At 39.0% G+C, this 18,197-nt stretch overlaps 3 protein-coding genes across 5 annotated transcripts in view; 2 read left to right on the forward strand and 1 right to left on the reverse strand.

Moving 5' to 3' along the window:
- LOC141436087 (uncharacterized) overlaps positions 1–4,297 on the forward strand; it is a 47,118-nt gene extending 42,821 nt beyond the window's left edge. For all 3 annotated transcript variants that reach the window (XM_074098936.1, XM_074098937.1, XM_074098938.1), the window contains exon 4: positions 377–4,297. In XM_074098936.1, the coding sequence (XP_073955037.1) occupies positions 377–1,618 (1,242 nt within the window). In that variant the 3' untranslated portion in view covers positions 1,619–4,297. The remainder of the gene's footprint in view (positions 1–376) is intronic.
- Positions 4,298–6,068: 1,771 nt separating this feature from the next.
- LOC141436008 (guanine nucleotide-binding protein subunit beta-like protein 1) lies at positions 6,069–7,849 on the reverse strand. Its single transcript, XM_074098838.1, has 2 exons — positions 7,605–7,849; positions 6,069–7,154 (listed from the first exon to the last, which is right to left on the reverse strand). The coding sequence occupies exons 1-2, from the start codon at positions 7,752–7,754 to the stop codon at positions 6,345–6,347; spliced, it is 960 nt and encodes a 319-aa protein (XP_073954939.1). The 5' UTR covers positions 7,755–7,849; the 3' UTR covers positions 6,069–6,344.
- Positions 7,850–10,670: 2,821 nt separating this feature from the next.
- On the forward strand, positions 10,671–16,716 carry LOC141436511 (exostosin-2-like). Its single transcript, XM_074099514.1, has 3 exons — positions 10,671–11,358; positions 15,692–16,454; positions 16,594–16,716. The coding sequence occupies exons 1-3, from the start codon at positions 10,832–10,834 to the stop codon at positions 16,714–16,716; spliced, it is 1,413 nt and encodes a 470-aa protein (XP_073955615.1). The 5' UTR covers positions 10,671–10,831.
- The last annotated feature ends 1,481 nt before the right edge of the window (positions 16,717–18,197 follow it).

Consider the following 18,197-nt stretch of genomic DNA (forward strand, 5'->3'; position numbering starts at 1 on the left):
TTTACAATGTCAGTAAAACTGATGTAAGGACCTAAAATTACGCGCTCTGAGAAACAAATATTGTCTAGTATGTATGTATGCCATTTATATTTACAATAAAAACACTACACGCACATTTAAATTCCTTGACTGTGCCCATTGTAATGTGAATATTTCGAATTGTGTCGGTTTCATTCTAAAGGTGCGTAGCGTACAGCACTACTACGAAACTCGAAACTCGAAGTTTACCAACTTCGCAGAGGCTCCGCACGATACCTCGTGCGGTACGAAAGCGAGAGAGAACTTCGAGTTTCGAGTTTCGTAGTAGCCCTGTAGTTCTACCTACTTCCAGTATCAATTGATGCATAAGTTAATAATTTTTTCATTGTGGTTACAGGACGGCGCCTCACAGCTACAGTTCTGCTCCGACAAATGCCTCAATCAATACAAGATGCACATATTCTGCCGCGAGACGCAGGCGCACCTCGATCTCAACCCGCACCTGGTAAACGCCTCTTCTACTTCTAACCTCATAACCCCAGAACTCTGGCTCAAAAATTGCAAAAGCAGATCAGCATCGCCAACATCCGAACGCTCCGGCTCACCCGAGAGCAGCAAGCAACCCGAAAAAACGGAAGCAAAGAGTCGCAAATCCCCACTACCATTAATCACGATAGCTCCATCAGCAAAACTCATGAAGCCAAAGACGCCTGAAGAGAAGACCGTACAGAAATCACCGGAAACTAAAAAGGATACCAGATTAAAGATGAATTTGAGGAAGCGGAGGACGTCGAAATGCTCAGCCACTGTGACGTCACAAACAGTGAAACACGCATCCACGCCTAAGGCCCAAGACTTGCGGATGCGAAGCCCTTCAATGGACAGGTCGTCTCCAACATCCACTATAGGAAACAGTGCGATACACTCTCCTCCTCACCCTATAAATCCGCACACGATGCCAACTCCTCAATTTCCTAATCCAATGTACGGCATGCCTCCTCCTTTCATGGACAATCATGCGAATGACCACCGGCCGATGTTTCCATCCCGTTTCGGCTTCATGCCGCGGCCAGGAATGCCTATGCACCAGGAGAGACCTCGAATCCCGCCGCCCTTAAACTTTCCTCCGCCTCTGGGTCAAGCTCCACCTGTCACCGTCCTTGTTCCGTACCCAGTGATTCTACCAATTCCCCTCCCTATCCCAATCCCGATTCCCTTTGCATCCTTCCTCCAAGCACACTGCGCTACTAAAGTCAAAATTGAGACAAACATAGACGACGCTGAAGGACCATTAGACTTCACAATGAACAGTGACAAGAATCAGGACGAGGAAGCTAAGGAAAACAACAATGAAACGAACACGGAACCCGAAAAGACTTCTAGTGATCAAAGCAACGAACTAAATGACCGGATAGAAGAAAAAGAAGCTGAGACCGAAGACAGTGAAACTGTCAACGCGGAACAGACTCTCCCTAAGTTTAAGATTACGAGGTTAGGAAACAAAATGGCGAAGATAGTCACTAAAGCGCGGGAGCCATCAGAATCTAGTAGACCTTTAAGGAAACGACGGAGACTTGTTGAAGTTGTGACTGAGGAGGATCCCCTTATTCCGAAGACAAGGAAAATCGTTCAAGTTTAAGTGCAATAAACATCTAGTTCAGTGGATTAAGTATTTATAGTTGTCATCCCCAGATTTTAATGGTGACAAAAATTCTAACTGGCCCTAAGAGTCCTCTCACAACAGTTTTTGATGTCAGCACAAATGAATTCCGGAGGGCTCGATTCTCAATATACCTTAATTACATCCTTTTAGATCTCAAATTTCGTTTTTAGCTGCAAAAAATCTGTAAAGAGTGACTATTCCATATCATACACGTTTACAGCGGGCAGGCGAACCTGGAAATCAGCATCTAGGTAGTTTACAGACGATTGCGATATAGCTAACACCGCGAGGAATAAAGGCTTGAAGCCCATTTGCGGTGCTAGATGTGCAGTAGTCGACCAAACCCAGCAGTGGCATTAATCATCACATTAAACTTGTGTAATACTTTAAGTATCTCTCATAGAGTACTTTTCAACTAGATTCCATTCCAGCCTATCAGTAAGGCCAAAACACAGCTAAACGCCGGCCGTGGGGTAGTATGAGAGGAGCGATCGCTCTGGGCGCCAGTTTTCAGTGCAAGTAAAAATTTTGATGGCTCCTTTTGAGAGGCGGACAGGGCCGGATTAACCATTAGAAAGAATAAGCTAAGGACCCCGCTTCGGCTAGGGCCACGCAACGCACTCAAAATGTAAATGTTTCATGTTCAATTTCGACGCAATCTGTCCAGTGTTGTCAGGTATTTTTCGAATAAATACCGAACAGTAAGCAAAAAAAAAACTCTTCCAACGCGCACGATGCGGCACCATCGATTGTCGATTGCGTAAAATCTGAGAGTTGAATCGTTTATTATGGAGTAAAAATTATCAGAAAAAAATACCTAACCGCCCATACTTCGGAATTTTTGTTATACCGAACACCGAACACAGTGCTAAAATACCGGTATAATACCAAACGGTTCGGTAAAACCGAACACCTGGCAACACTCTGTCAGTTAATTTGATTGAACTTGAAAATAGCTGATGATCTTCAAATGGCTGAAAGGGCCCCGAGAATTTGCATTGCCTAGGGGCCCTGACATGCTTAATCTGGCCCTGCGCGGAAGCAGTTTAGACCATTTCGCTCTACATTGATCAAGCGCTAGAATCGGCCCTTAAACCCAAACACTTCACAACAGTTAATGATGTTACCATTTTCTGATAAGAAGACCAAGATCACGCGTGCTGGGAGGCATAAAAGGAAAATAGATACAACAATATTTTTGTACATATTTTGGTTTTTAAAATCTATGATTCTAAGGTTCCATAAACACTTCAGGTCCTGCTCCTGAAATTAATCCTGCCGGCATCATACTTAGGTCAAGATACCGAATTTGGTTGTGAGTTAAAAAGCGCAACACCATGCTGTTTGTATCAAAAGGGGTAGATTATGGGGCTACAGGCAAATGTCAGCCGGGCCCTCCTTGGGATTCAAAAAGAGCTTTGTTTTTTTACTGTACCTACCTGCAATTCATATGTATCTCATCATCCATAGGTATCAACTTGCTGTAGGTGTTAGTGAGAAAAATAAAACTCATGCGACCTTATTGCCAGTTTTACCAAAATCAGATACTCGCATAATATGGCACACTTCTTCAGTTAGACTGATGAAACTGATCTCGTCTCGGGCAGGTATAAACCTTTATACCACGAAGTTCGCAGGCAAGGCAAGGCAAGTTGCATGTCAGTTGACTTGACACTCGAAACTGTAGGTACTTTGTAACTGCAACAACACCGTCGCCTGCTGGTAGCTGAATAAAGCGGCTGTACGCAAATAGAATATGTTACGTTACTTCTACAGTAGAACCTTGATTATCTGAACCTCTACCATCTGAACGATTACTAAGGGTCGCCCCAACCCCATCTACGGCTTTAGAAGATCAATAACCTCCTCTTTTTTTGAAGTCGTTTAAAAATCGCTTTAGGTCCACGCAATGAAAGCAAAAAGGAACGTTTTCCGTAGGTAGACGTTGTTTCACGTCGGCAGAGCCGATCGACGTCTATTGTGTGGGAATATTAGGGTAGACGCAAAAGATGTGTTCAATATTTGTTTTTTTTTTAATTGACTTTCTTCAGGTGCTTAAAAAGCTACTTAAATTATCCGAACTTGTCTTAGGTCCCGATTAGTTCGAATCATCGAGGTTCTACTGTACCTACCTATACAGTGTGCTAAAAAAACAGATGCGGATATTTTGAGGATCGATTATTTGCATCGTTGTTAATTAGTTTCCATTAATTTAAATTAAAAAATATAGTTAATGTTAATGCAAGGATGATTATTTTTGGACGGAATGGTATTTTTGTATGAAACAAAAAAAATACCATACAATACTTAAATAATTTGTATATAATTGATTCTTAAGTAGGTTATTAATTACATGCCCTGAAAATATCCGCATCTAATTTTCTAGCACCTTATAAAACCTTTGACTGGAACTGAAGTTATTCAATAGATAAACTCATAATCTCCAATTAATAAACAGTTTTAAATTAAATACATATCACAAATGCATGATAATTTGAAGCGTTGGTAATCTGACAATTCAAATTACTAGTCCTATGTGTAAGATGTGATGTAGTCATAATTTGTAATGCTAGAGAATAATGAACGCACTTATATGTGATATTAGTAACTTATTAACTGTACCTAATGTATAAAATAATAAATATCTCATTACGACACGTTGTTTATGTTCTACTAGACTAGACTACCCGTCGCACGAGAAATTAATTAGATCCAATTAATAATTGACTTGAAATTTCAAGAATACGGTCTTAAATCCACTGCATTGCAGTGCGCGTGTTGCGGCAGTCACGTTGCTCCGTGAAGAAGGGCTACGAATTAGCCGAAACATGTCGAGCTATAATTCGATTTAAGACGTGAGTTATCCGTCTTTCATTAAATATGAGTGTCTCAAAGTAATCATGGTAGTTTCATGCTCAAACATTCAGTAGCCCAATTTCTTCGCTGTAAATTATTGTTTTTATTATCAACGAAAAAGTTTCGTCCCAATTAAACAGCTGTTAATATTTACTCGCATACCGACTGATGTAGGTAACATACATATATATAGATATGACTCACAGTCACAGTCAAGCATAGCTACATAACATACTGTGGTAGATTGTTAATAAACTATATTAAATAATAGACTCTTTTTAGGGTTCCGGAGCCAAAATAGCTAAAACGGAACCCTTATAGTTTCGCAATGGTTGTCTGTCTGTCCATCCGCGGCTTTGCTCAGGGACTATCAATGCTAGAAAGCTGTAATTTTGCACGGATATATATGTAAACTATGCCGACAAAATGTAACAATAATCAATCAGACGATTTTTCGATTCAGTGATTTGTTTGCGAAATATTTAACTTATAAATTGCAAATTTTCATGAAAATCGAGCGTCCCCCCCCCCTAAATTCTGAGCCGGTCGGTGGAAAAATTTGAAAAAATTCAGGATGGTAGTAAGTATATCAAACTTTCAAAGAAAACTATAAGAACTAAGTTTGCTTGAGAATTATTAGTAGTTTAAGAGTAAATAGCAGCCTAAGGTATAGAATATACCTAAACTTGGAAGATTCCGTAATACGAAATCCTTAGAAAAATATTACTTATTTTTTTCGTAATGGCTACGGAACCCTAATAGAAGTAGCGTGAAAAATAAAAAAAAACTAGACAGCCAGTAGCAATAATTACACAAAATATTCTAACCGATTACCTTAATTGCATTAATTCGGTTATTTATAAGTTTATCGTCCCGGATAAGATTAGCGGCAGTCAGTGGCCTCTCGCACCAAAACAATAAACAATGCTTATCTAAACATATGTCGTAAATGCGTAATATGTACTTACGACGTTTCCCTAAACGTGCCTAAACAAAACAAGTTTGTCAAATATTGGGCATACGTTTACTTCGTCGTATTCTCACATAGTATAATATAGTCACTTCCCGCGCCGTCTGTAGATAAGTAGGTATTTAAATCTTTAGTGTGTTCAGTATCAGCCTATCAGTTATATAATTTTTCACGAAAGGTGAATGAGGTAGGTATATGATACATAAGTACAGTCGAGTTCATAAACTTGTGAGCAAAAATTTGATCAAAAATATCTGAACCTACGCCGTTAACAATAGTGTTGTGTTCATAATATATTATTGATCAAATTTTTGCTCACAAGTTTATGAACTCGACTGTACATATAGTAGCGACGCGCCCCAGCTTCGTGGGTAATTTTTGGGATGATGGGATTGCACAAAAGTTTGCGGAAATGAAACATTTTTTTTTCAAAAACTCAAGTTTTAATGCCTCTATACTCAGAGAAAACCACTAAAACCAATGGGAAATATCTTGCAAACATTTAAACTTAATCTACCAACTGTGTCACTAGTTAGGTACAGTTCCAGTCTACAATTTGTACAGATGAGATCCAATTACAATTCACAATATAACATTGCATTCAAAATATTTAAATTCATTTATTGAAGCATTAACAAAATTATTTTTAACATTCTAAAAACATTTCAAAAGGTGTTTTGGTACAAATCCATAGACAATTTTCGTAGAATACATTTCGATATTTAAGAATCACAAATCAAAGAATCAGACAAAGGTATCCTATAAACATTGTTTATGTTATGACTCTGGATAATCTTTCAAGTTGTTCATAAATGTTTTTATATTTTACAGGGGAAGGTTGTTTCTATTGGTTTTTTCTTGATAAATGCACATAAGTTATTTGCTGTTGTATAAATCCCAGAGCGTAATGGCGCCGTCAAGTCCTCCAGCGGCCATAATATTCGCATTCCAAAAGGAAACCTTCTGTGAGGAATAACAAACATCCTGAACAGCTTGTCGGTGCTCCGTCAAGACAACCAATGGCCTCAAAGAGAACCAGGAGAAAATACGGATGTGGCCGTCCCATCCTCCAGAAGCAAAAACCTTGCCATCCATCCGAGTTTGCACCTTATTTATCCCTGGATTCTTTATATTAACATCCTGCTTGTGAGCCAGGCTTAAGTCTTTTTTCCCTATGCTAAATATTGTTATCACATCAGAGGCATTGCCGATCATGCCTCGCTGTTGTCCCAAATGGAAGTCCACAGACATGGGGCATTCTTTCGTCTGCAGCTTGCTGATGCATTGACTAGTGTTGAGATCCCACAGGAGGAGCCAGCCTGCTTCGTAGCCGGCCAGGAGGCAATGCTTGTCAGTTGATAACTCAATGTACCTCAAACACATTGGATCCCCCAGTTTTGTGTCAGCATCTGGCTCCAGACTGCCTATTTTCTCTCCCATGAAATTATAAGCGCTTATTTTAGATTCCCTATCAGGTACGTACAGTGTTTCGAGTTTTGTGTTGGCTTCAAAGCGGCAAAAGCCAGGGTAGTCGGTTTCGATGACAGCAGTTTCATCATAAGACTTGGTCAAAGTAAAAATTTTGTACTTGCCACCTTTTTCTTGAGTGATGAGTTGGTTGGTGGTGTGAAGAAGATTGAGGATGGGAGCTTGACCAACTTGGATCTTCTGTTGCACACGATTTGTCTGAGGAAAAATAAAAACATTTTACTAAATAAATAAAACTTCACAGGAAAAGGAAAAATGTGTTTTTTTATATAAGAAGATTAAGAGGCAAATAACCCATTGGAAATGAAAATGTAATAAATAAGTAATATTTTTAGGATGAACTACACACTATGGTGGGTAGTTTTCAAGATGAAAATTGTAATCAAATAAAAAAAAAACATGTATTTCATTTCAAATAGCTGTAGACTCAATAAATTGTACTGAATCACTTCACCGAAAAATATAAAACTAGAGCTATAAAAATTCAGGCGACGGAATATTTATTTCATTTTTCTGGGTCACTAAATGGGGGTAGTAAACAAAGGAACGTTGCGTCATGGCGGCAACGGTCGTGGTACACTGTGTACTGCACACACGCAGTTACAAAACACTGCTAGCGTCTTTGGTCTTTGGTACACAAGATCTTACCTGAAGGTTGTATGCATAAACATAGCCATTTTTCGACCCGGCTAACAACCTCTCCAACCCGCCAGGCAGAAAACTAAATGCCAGAGAATAAACCGGCACATTATCAACGTTACGAATCGTATAAACTGGGTCGGGAGGTAACAATGCCATTTCTGGTCAAGCTCAAACCGAAATACTTAGACGGAATACAAAAACAAAATAATAACAAATTAATTAAGCCATCAGTAACTGAACCTTAACTACGCACAACACAAAACTGACAGAAAAACACAAAAAAGTTTCAACGTTGTCACTGTTTTATATTATGTTCAGAATATAAAATTCAGACATTGGAATAATAACTTAAATAACACTTATTTGTCAATATAAACTGATTTTTATAGACAATAAATATATGAAACAAATTTTTAAAAAATGTTGCTAAATTTAGCAAAAAATTCCAATAATTCCAAACATAAACCTCGATCCAAGAAAATAATTGAGCCTTTTGTAGAACTTGTTATGAACAAACAAAATGTCACTGTCATTTGGTCTGCGGGAATTATGATAAGCGGGTTTTGCACGTTCTGACATAATCAACTGACGATTTGTGAGACTAAGTACAGGGTTTCCAATAAGAAAATTAAAAATTCCATAAAATATGACGAGAAGACTATTTTTATTACATAAATGTTAATAATCTAGAACTTAAGTATAGTAATGCGGATATATTTTTTAAAAATAATATTTTCTAAATGTAGGCGACGTTTCTCGACGCGGCCTTTTTTCGTTAGTGGAACGGCAATTGCAGCGATCATGGTCGTGGGCGTTGCGGACTTTAGGTGGAAAGTGGCCTGTCTGGTGATAAACAGTTGGAAATGTCCATCTAGGTTAGTGAAATTTATGCAGGCTGAAATTTTGGACGTGATACGAAAATATCAGAAAATATGATAAGTACTATAACTAACAAATAGAACTAATGTCACAGGCTTAGCGCAACGCGGGCTTCCTACCGGAAGGGAGTAGCCTTAGCAGTAGATTACCTTTAAAATAGTTCTGGCGTTTGTTAGGGGGGAGAAATGTGCACACAAGTGCAGTTCCGCACACTTACATGCAATAACAAAACTGCCAACTTACTGTAATGACGACGTTAACACATAAATAATCCAACAATATACTAATCTTTTGTGTACAATTTCGCATGCCCAGTTGGGCTTGTACTTTGACAGCGGCGGCAGAACGCGGCGAGTGGCTACTCCCTTCCGTAGGAAGCCCGCGTTGCAGGTCACATGCAAATATTTTAGACGGGGTTTTCTTTTTATTACAATTTTCAGTGTTATATATTTATTTAGTTAACATATCTAAGGCAAAGCAATTCAATGGTGCGTGTGAAGTTCCCAATCCGCACTGGGCCCGCGTGGGAACTATGGCCCCAGCCCTCTTGTTCTGAGAGGAGGCCTGTGCCCAGCAGTGGGCGTATATAGGCTGGGATGGATGGATGGATGGATCTTAGGTTAGTTTTTTGGTATTTATATATTGTATGCAAACTCTTAATTGTAAATAAAATAATACATATAGGAAAAAAATATGCACAAATACAGACTTAAAATGTTGCATAATTTAAAATCATGATCTTAGTTTATTTTTATTCCATCAAACCAATTCTATTTTTTTTGAAATATTACTACATTGAACTTTTTGTAAAATTATTGTATTAATTTGTGGTTTGCAATAAAGGATATTTGTATAACTGAAAAAGATGGAAGTACTTTTCAGAGTTTATGCATTCTGTGTCACATTAACTATTCGTCAGTAGTCAGATTATTTAAAATATAAGTAATGTAAATGTATGAGTAGACTGGACCACAGGAAACAGAATGCATCCAATGTCGACGTGAGATATGGTGGGCATAGCTGGCAATATATGTCTGTTTGTTTTATGCATGTTACATGAATTATACCCTGGCCATCATTAGGTCTATAAAGGTCTAGGGCAGTCTAGGTAATCTAGCTTCCTAAGTACAATATTAACGTTATTAACGTACGTACGTACCTAGTACGCTAATTGATTAAAGACCATATTTACGAAACATTTAATCCTAGTCGTGTTCACCTACATACAACAACAGTTCGCTTTTATCAAGAACCTGATAAAACTGATACGCTCATGTCGTCAAGTCGCTGATTTTCAGTGAATTTCCGGCCACACTTCTCATGTCAGCACCCCTCTGACGTACTCATAATCGGAGGCATTTTAGGTGAAAACTATCTAAGAAGTGGGAGTGGATATGGTTACAATATCCAAGTTTCTGAAGTATACAGGTGGTGTGGCAGAAGGATAAGACTGGCTGCTCACATAATGTATGTGAATATTTTGATGTTCGAACGAATTAAGATCTGACTATAATCATGAAACAAAAACAGAAATTGGGCAGTCAATCTAAATCTTCCAGATCGATATATTAATAAAGTTTAAATAAGAAAAAATCGAAGTCGTTTTTCTTAAAATAAGACTCTTTTGGATATTTCTGGATCTTCAACTTTTACCTACAGTACCTCAGAGGGAGTTTTATTACCCAGTCACCCTGACCTCCTTGTCTGATATAGTAAAACCATTAGCTGTTTATTTGTGTAGTGTTTTGCTTTTTTCTCTATTTCTTCATCCTCTATTAATTGTGCTAGGCTTGTGCCGGTATCAGCGAATAAAAATAATAAAAAAAATATTCGTAGAAACATAACAAATTTCTATAAAAGTGTCAAAAATACGCAAATGTGTGCTGTGCGTGTTAGTTAAAAGTATTGCGAGGATGAAGTTATTCTACTTTTAATTTGCTATTTCCCACATTAAAATATACAAATATCAAACATATTTAGCTGTCTTCCACGTGTGGTTGCGGAGTAGCGAGGTAAAAGGTAGTTCCTAAAGGCTTTGTGGTAAATTCAAAATATTCTTGATCCTTCAGACTGTCTACTCATCGGGAAGTGTAGTAGCGGCTTAAATGTGGCGCTAGTGAGCATGGCGTCATTTTTAACCCTTCTCGTTCAGTGTCAGTGCATGTGTCATGTCATTGGCAACCCACCCACCTACTTGTCAAATCAAATCAGATCAGAATTTCTGATCATCAAAAGTGGTGCATAGCATTTTACAAATCGCTAATTTAATTTTATGAATGAGATTCATTAATATTGCCTGAATAATGGGTGCCATACATGAATTATGAAGATTAATTTGATCGCGGCGTTCACAAATGGCTGCGGATTCGCTATTAAAAACGGGCAAACACTCGAAATATATATCGTATAGAAAGATTTTGTATCATCGGTTTTTCGTTGGGTTGCTGTTGTTTATAGTGTTAACTTTGGCGGTTATTGTGTTGTTTAATGGTTTATCGGGCGGTGCACCGCGGATAGAAGTGTATGAGCCTGTGAATTTGGATCGGAGTGGTCCAGTGGAGGTGTTAAAGGATTCAGCGACAGCGGGAGTCCGCAATGCGAACTGCACGTACTGGGAGTGCTTTAACGTGTACCGATGCGGCCGAGGAGGCCACAACAAGATAACAGTGTACATATACCCGAGAACAGACTACCACACGCCAGAGGGTCCTATATCAAAGTTTTCTAGAGAGTTTTACGTAATTTTAGATACTATAAGACATAGTAAATATTACACAGCGAATCCGCAAGACGCGTGCTTGCTAGTACCTAGTATAGACACGTTGAATCAGCGTAGTTTTGTTAGCAAACATGTCTCACAAGCCCTACAGGCACTGCCACTGTAAGTAGATAGTGTATGTAAAATGTAAATATTTACTTAAGAACATATGAGAAATTTAGGACAAGATCAAGTTGTGAAAGTAGTGTTTATGTACAATTTTTTTTTGTAAAGGATTAAAATTGATACCTACATTTTGTACACAAAAAGAAATAATTAGAAACTATTTACTGATGGTGCTTCAGATGTTTATGGGTGACGGTAATCACTTGACATCAGGTGAACCGTTTGCTTGTTTGTCTGCTATTACATAAAAATAATATTAATTATAAAATTACAGTGAACAGAGAGAGATCCTGTCCTTTTTAGTTTTTCATGTGTTAATCATGTAATGTATTGTGTAATAATTTTTTGAAATTATTTTTGTATGTTCAGTTAGTGACAGCTCTGTAAATGAACCATATACAATATATAACAAACATACTCAATCTGGTGTCTGCTCAACTGGTGTAGTAATTTTAATTTATTTTAATCATTGTTAAAATATATCGCAACACATAGGTATTAATCCACTTACTTAACTTAATTTACTTGTCCAATATGTATACTAACATAGTTATAACTAAACCACTATTAATATATGGCTCTTTGCTGGTCATGTTTCGAACCAATCAGTGGTTCCTTTTCAAAGTGTGTTTGAATGGAGAGCCAATCATAAACTGCACACCAGCATTTAGTACTCGGCTCGGCCTTTGGTGACAGTGGTTTTCAACCATTTTCATTTAAGAACTATCTAAATTCAGGCTGTGGCCTACTTCACCGTAGCAACAGCAAATTGGTGGCCCGTACTTAAAAAGGTTGAGTATGTCTGATATACAGGGTGTCTTTAACCTTGTAAGGTCCAGCAACCTAAATTTAGGACATACGTCAATGCTATTGTCAACTTCACTAATTCACATTAAGTTTCAGATTGGAATGATCAAAATTTTACATGGGTCTTAAGAGGTTAAATTATTTTGAAGGACCTTTGATACAAATAAAAAAAAATATGGCAATGGCTAATCAAAATAATAGTAATATCATTTATTTGAAAGACAACATAGGTCCATTAAAACAAAAACAAATTAAAATCAAATAAAATACAATTAATACAATTAAAATTAACATGCAACTCACCGCAGTGGGTGAGGTAGGGGCAGTCGAGTCGGGTTGCAAGCATATTCAGAGGCCTTATTGCCTTACATTTCTGACGCTCGCAATCGGAATCAAATGACAGATTTCGCATACAAAAACTGTCATTTGATTGCGATTGTGAGCGTCAGAAACGTTAGGCAATACGGTCTCAGGACGGTGCTGGGGCTGGCGGCACAACTATGTGCTAAAATATTCTAGAATAGATTATTTTAGCACAGAAGGACACCTTGTATAAGGTTCAGTCACAGAGCTGGCTAATATTGTACTATGGCTTATTTTGTATTTACACTTTGTATTTTTTAAATTGCAATATCTAAATCAAAACTGAATACCTATTGCATTACCTTCACTGTTGAAACATCAAATATGGAGCAAACAGAAAGGGTGAAGCAAAAAAAAAAAAATGGAGCAGACAGCTAGTGGAGAATTGATATGGGGGGTAATGCTCAGCAAACACTAGCTAAGGTGTATATTGTCACTACCTAATGCTAGGTTCACATAAAGCTAAAGGTTGCAATAAAGTTTGAGTTTGAATCTCTTATCCAAAATAATGTTCATAAAGTTCAGTCAGAAAAATTATCTCCTAGTGCATAATCCATACTCCATACTAATATTATAAATGCGAAAGTGTGTTTGTGTGTATGTTTGTCCGTCTTTCACGTCGAAACGGAGCGACGGATCGACGTGATTTTTGGCATAGAGATAGTTTATGGGCCAGAGAGTGACATAGGCTACTTTTTATCCCAGAAAAATGCACAGTTCCCGAGGGAACAGCGCGCGATAACCGAATTCCACGCGGGCGAAGCCGCGGGCAAAATCTAGTAGGGGAATAAAATCATGTCAATGTCCACATGCATAGCATGCGTGACGACCACTATGGAGCAAGCCTGTGCATTGACATAAAAGCAACACAATCAACTCTTTTATGATGAACAAATATGATTGATTGTAGATAATGAGACAATGCTGCGATCACATATTTTATTTTCGTGGCCTGGGTCTATATTTATTCATGATGATGATGATGATGATGATGATGATGATGATGATGATGATGATAACATTAATTCCCATAACTAAATACCCATAATGTTAATGCGCATAATGTAAATTTAACATAATGATGAGTTGACAGAAATTGAATGAGCTTTATGTTACTTTGCATAAATATTAAAACATATGATTTGAAAAGTGAACTACTAAATACTCTAAAGTACGCCTAGTCTTAATTACCGCAAAATTTTCTTCTATGGTTGTCTGCTCCATGGCATTAATAGGACTTGCCTAAAGCCCATAGATCCTAAAGCCGAGTTTAGACTTGCAAGAAAAATCGTGCAAGTTGCTTTACATAGGGAGCCCGTAAAGCCAACGAGTATGTGCCTAGTCTAGTGGTCAATCGAGCGCTGAAATGTAATGCAATTTGCACGATTTTTCTCGAGTCTAAACTCGGCTTAAAACTGAAACACTTCAATCTAGTACATACAAAGTAAGCTGCCAGTATTATCAAAACAGACACTAATAACACTAATAATTATCTCTCGTGATACATGATTACACAATTAAACGGTTCAACTCATGATTAAAAGTCAGGAAAGGTCCGACTGGTTTCGACCTTGTCGGAAGATTTATCAAGGGTGAGTGCATTCACGGCGGTACGGTGGCGCCGCCGCACTGGCCCTATACTACGAAGTGCAAAATTCGAACTTCGTATCTTGCCGTCCCGCTGACGGTAATATTATTTAATACGAGAGTGAGAGGGACGGTACGATAGAGCTTCGATTTTTGAATTTCATAGCTCCCCTGCTTCATAGCGCACTGCGCGCTGCGCTCGCGCGGAGGCAAAAGAGAGACGCCTTGGATGGAATATCCGTAATCGGTATGGTATCACTGCCACTACATGAAGGCAGCAGAAACGCTAACAGTGTCTTCGAAATGATTATCATAGTATTTCTAGATATCCCAAATGTCAACAACAAATTTCTTCCACGCCGGCGGCGTAACCCAGAAATCTTGCGGGTTACAAAGCTCTGCAATCCTTGTAAGGCGCAAGCCGCACAGTAGACATGTGGGACAGGGGGGGCGTCGCAGTCGCGGCATCCCTTGAATCAGTTTCATCTAAATGTATGGAAACGTCGCGATCCAAAGCAGACAGAAGAGACGAGGCGGAGGCGCCCTCGCCCAGTGTCCGCCCCGTTCGCTCGTAATGCGCCCCCGTCCCACGTATCGGCTTGCTGGAAGGATGTAGAAGGGGAGACGGGTCGCGGCGCGTTTACTATCCAGGAGCACATATGAAATGAAACCTGAAGAAGTTGAACATTGACTTGTGTGTATTGAGTTTTGATCGGGATGCGGATTGTCAATAACAATGCATTGAATTTTTCTTCTTCCTACTTTAATTCGGAAAGTTTGTTTTCCTTCACACGATCCCACATTTTTGGGAGCTCATCTGGGATTAAATCTTGGATACGACGACAAACTGGTGTGCTATATTTATATTTCCATTTACGACGGGCGGCCGAAGTAAGCTGTCTGCTGGCTTCTGAAGTAAGACGGTGGCTTTTGAGCGGCGAGAAACTGCACATCGGAGGCTCAGAGTGGAGGTGTGGATGAGGCACTGAAACTCAAACTCCAAACGACTGCAACGACGACTGCAATGCAAGGGCACCAGTGATGACGACGTACGACGTTAGTGGCAGCCTGCAGTAAATTGGTTGAATTGATTGAGCATTTATAGGGCTTTCGAAATTAGAGTGTATTGACTACTTTGGTTTGACAAGGCATCGCCGCGGAAAGATATTATCATTGGCGCTGGCACGTCTACTTTGGTTTGACAAGGCAAGGCTGCTGCGGGAGAATTATACCACGTAAGATCCAGAGGCGAAATATTGGCTGGGTTTTGCCGTCGGCTTGGAAGCCAGTTGTTTCCAAATAGACATTAGGGAAATCTAGAAATACATAGGATAATAATTGCGAAGACACGGTGAGCGCTTTTTTGCTTACCGCCTCAGTCTCAGTACCCTGCTCTCCCTGTTGCCTCCGCCGTGAAGCAGTGCGGGGGACGCCATCGTCGTGAGCGCACTCAATCTTGAAAAAGATTTTCCTAAAAAATGGAAACTAGTACGGTCCCTGACTTACAATCGTGGGTTGAACCCTTAATTTTGTAGTTTTAAAACAAACTCTATTAACGCAATGTTTGTTGCAGATGGGACAATGGAGAAAACCACCTTATATTCAACATGCTGCCGGGAACAGCACCAAATTACGAGACTGTACTTGATCTCAACACCGGAAACGCCATTATAGCAGGAGGTGGCTTCGACTCTTGGTCATTCCGATATGGCTTCGACATATCAATACCAGTGTACAGTCCAATAGCAGCTAAAATAGACAGCTCACAGCCCGAAGAAAAGAAATACCTTATACTCTCAACGCAACAGAACATACAGAATGATTACTTGCAGACATTACAAAACATAGCTTCATCCTCCAATGATCTAATACTATTAGGTAGATGTAAGACACAATCTGGCAACATAGACCACAGTAAACGCTGTGAATATAAAACTGGAAGGATATTCAATTATCCTGATGTTTTGAAAGATGCTATGTTTTGTCTAGTTGTTCGTAGTGCGAGATTAACTCAAGCAGTGTTGATGGACGTTCTAGCATCCCAATGTGTTCCCATAATAGTGGCTGACTCCGTAGTTATGCCGTTTAATTCCCACGTTGATTGGAATAAGATAGGTCTATTTGTACCTGAAGAAAATTTAAAGAATGTGATAAAGATAGTGCATTCCGTTAGCAAAGAGAGACGGGGAGAGTTGTACTGGCAGCTGAGATGGGTGTACGAGAACTATTTTGCTAGTATACAGAAGATTACATTGACCACGTTGGAGATTATCAATGAGAAGGTGTTTCCCTTAGCAGCTAGGAGTTATGAAGATTGGAACATGCCGGAACATTTGGTGAGTTTAGCATCTATAGATCATATTTTAACTAAGGTACCCACTTTTTGTCTATTAATAGTAACGTAGTCCGTACCGTGCGAATAAGACTGACCCATCTCTTCCCGTGGGTGTAGTAAGTGGACTAATGTGGGAGTAGACAACAGCGCTTTCTATTGCCAACTACGAACTCCAGACTCCAGTTCTGCAGTGTGGAAGGCAAAGGGAATCACTACAATCTTTTCCCGAAAAAGTCATCAAGATTATAGCGACTCCGAAGTGATTTAATAGTGACAGATAAAACTACAGTGGTTAAGTAGGTACCCAACTTAAATGAAAAGCCATTTGAACTAATATAACATGAAATATACAGTATAAACAAGAAAATAATTTAGAATGACCAGTAAACAATTAATTTTCAAATAATATTATGGTCTCCATTTCCCCCCACTCTAAGTTTGAAACGAAAAAAAAACTACCATTCTAACATGCCCTCTTGTTCTGAGAGGAGGCCTGTGCCCAGCAGTGGGACGTATATAGGCTGGGATGATGATGATGATGATTCTAACATGATGTTTCTAAAAAGATACGCTCCTTTTCTCTTGTTAGCATCTTAGGGATCTTTGTGGGAACCGTGTTTTTTCCTTATTTTCGTCTACGGAACGCTTTTGTCTGCGTGCAGCACGCACTTGGTCGATTTGTTTCTTGGTCACAGGTTATTACACACTGATAGACTGTTTTATCTTATCACTGATGGAATTCTCCCGCCTTTCTCCTAGATTGATTGATGCATCCACACGGTGGAGAGTCAACCATGCGCATGAAATTTTAGCCGTTCAAGCTACTTAAGGTCTTCGTACACTACAAAAAGTCAACAGCCACTCGATTCAAAGTTAAACATTGAAATTAAAGCCTTATGTCGTACTAGCCTGTTTTATCGCTATCCCGCGGGTACTATGCAATTTTCCGGGATGAAAACGATCCATGTCCTTCCCCGGAACTCACACTATCTGTATACCGAATTTCATCTAAATCGGTTCAGCGGTTTAATAATAATAATAATAATAAGAGTTTATTGCAGACCAGGGTCCATAGATCGTTAGTAACATGTAATCTTATTTAAAAGGGTTAGTAACACAATGAAATTAAATTATCATCAAAATTACTAAATAAAATCAAAATAAAATACAGTCAAAATTACTATCAAAATTAAGTTAAGACGTGAAGATGTAAAAAACAAACAGACTTACTAACTTTCGCATTTATAATCTTACATAGTTAGATTTTATACTCTACAATTTTCAAAATGTATGTAAGTAAAGGTAGTGTACCTAGTGTATACGACGCCTGGTCTACGTGTCGACTAAGCGTTGTGCACTCGACGAACCCATTTGCCACGCGTTGCCCATACGTCCGCAGACAACACGCCATGTTCAACCGAAAACAGCAATAATAGAAGACGAGCTGAGTCAGTTGACTACGCGTTGTCCACTGCTCGACTCGAACTCTACTTACTCGAACTCGACTTCAGTTGATGCCGCGGTGGTGTGGAATTGATAAGTGTGCGAAGACCTTTAAGTAGGTATAATATCTTTACCCGGAACGCAGGGTTCGATAAATGTTAAACTTGGCGGACAAAGTCTCGAGTTTGCCAACTTTGAAGGCTTTGCTTAGTGACGCCTGAAGTTTTAAAGAATTCATGAATATCGCGGTGATCTTGTCATATTTCGGGAAGCCGTGGAAAGTTTTCTTTAATACGCCGTG

Source organism: Choristoneura fumiferana, chromosome 16, assembly GCF_025370935.1.
Source record: "Choristoneura fumiferana chromosome 16, NRCan_CFum_1, whole genome shotgun sequence".
Lineage (NCBI taxonomy): Eukaryota > Metazoa > Arthropoda > Insecta > Lepidoptera > Tortricidae > Choristoneura > Choristoneura fumiferana.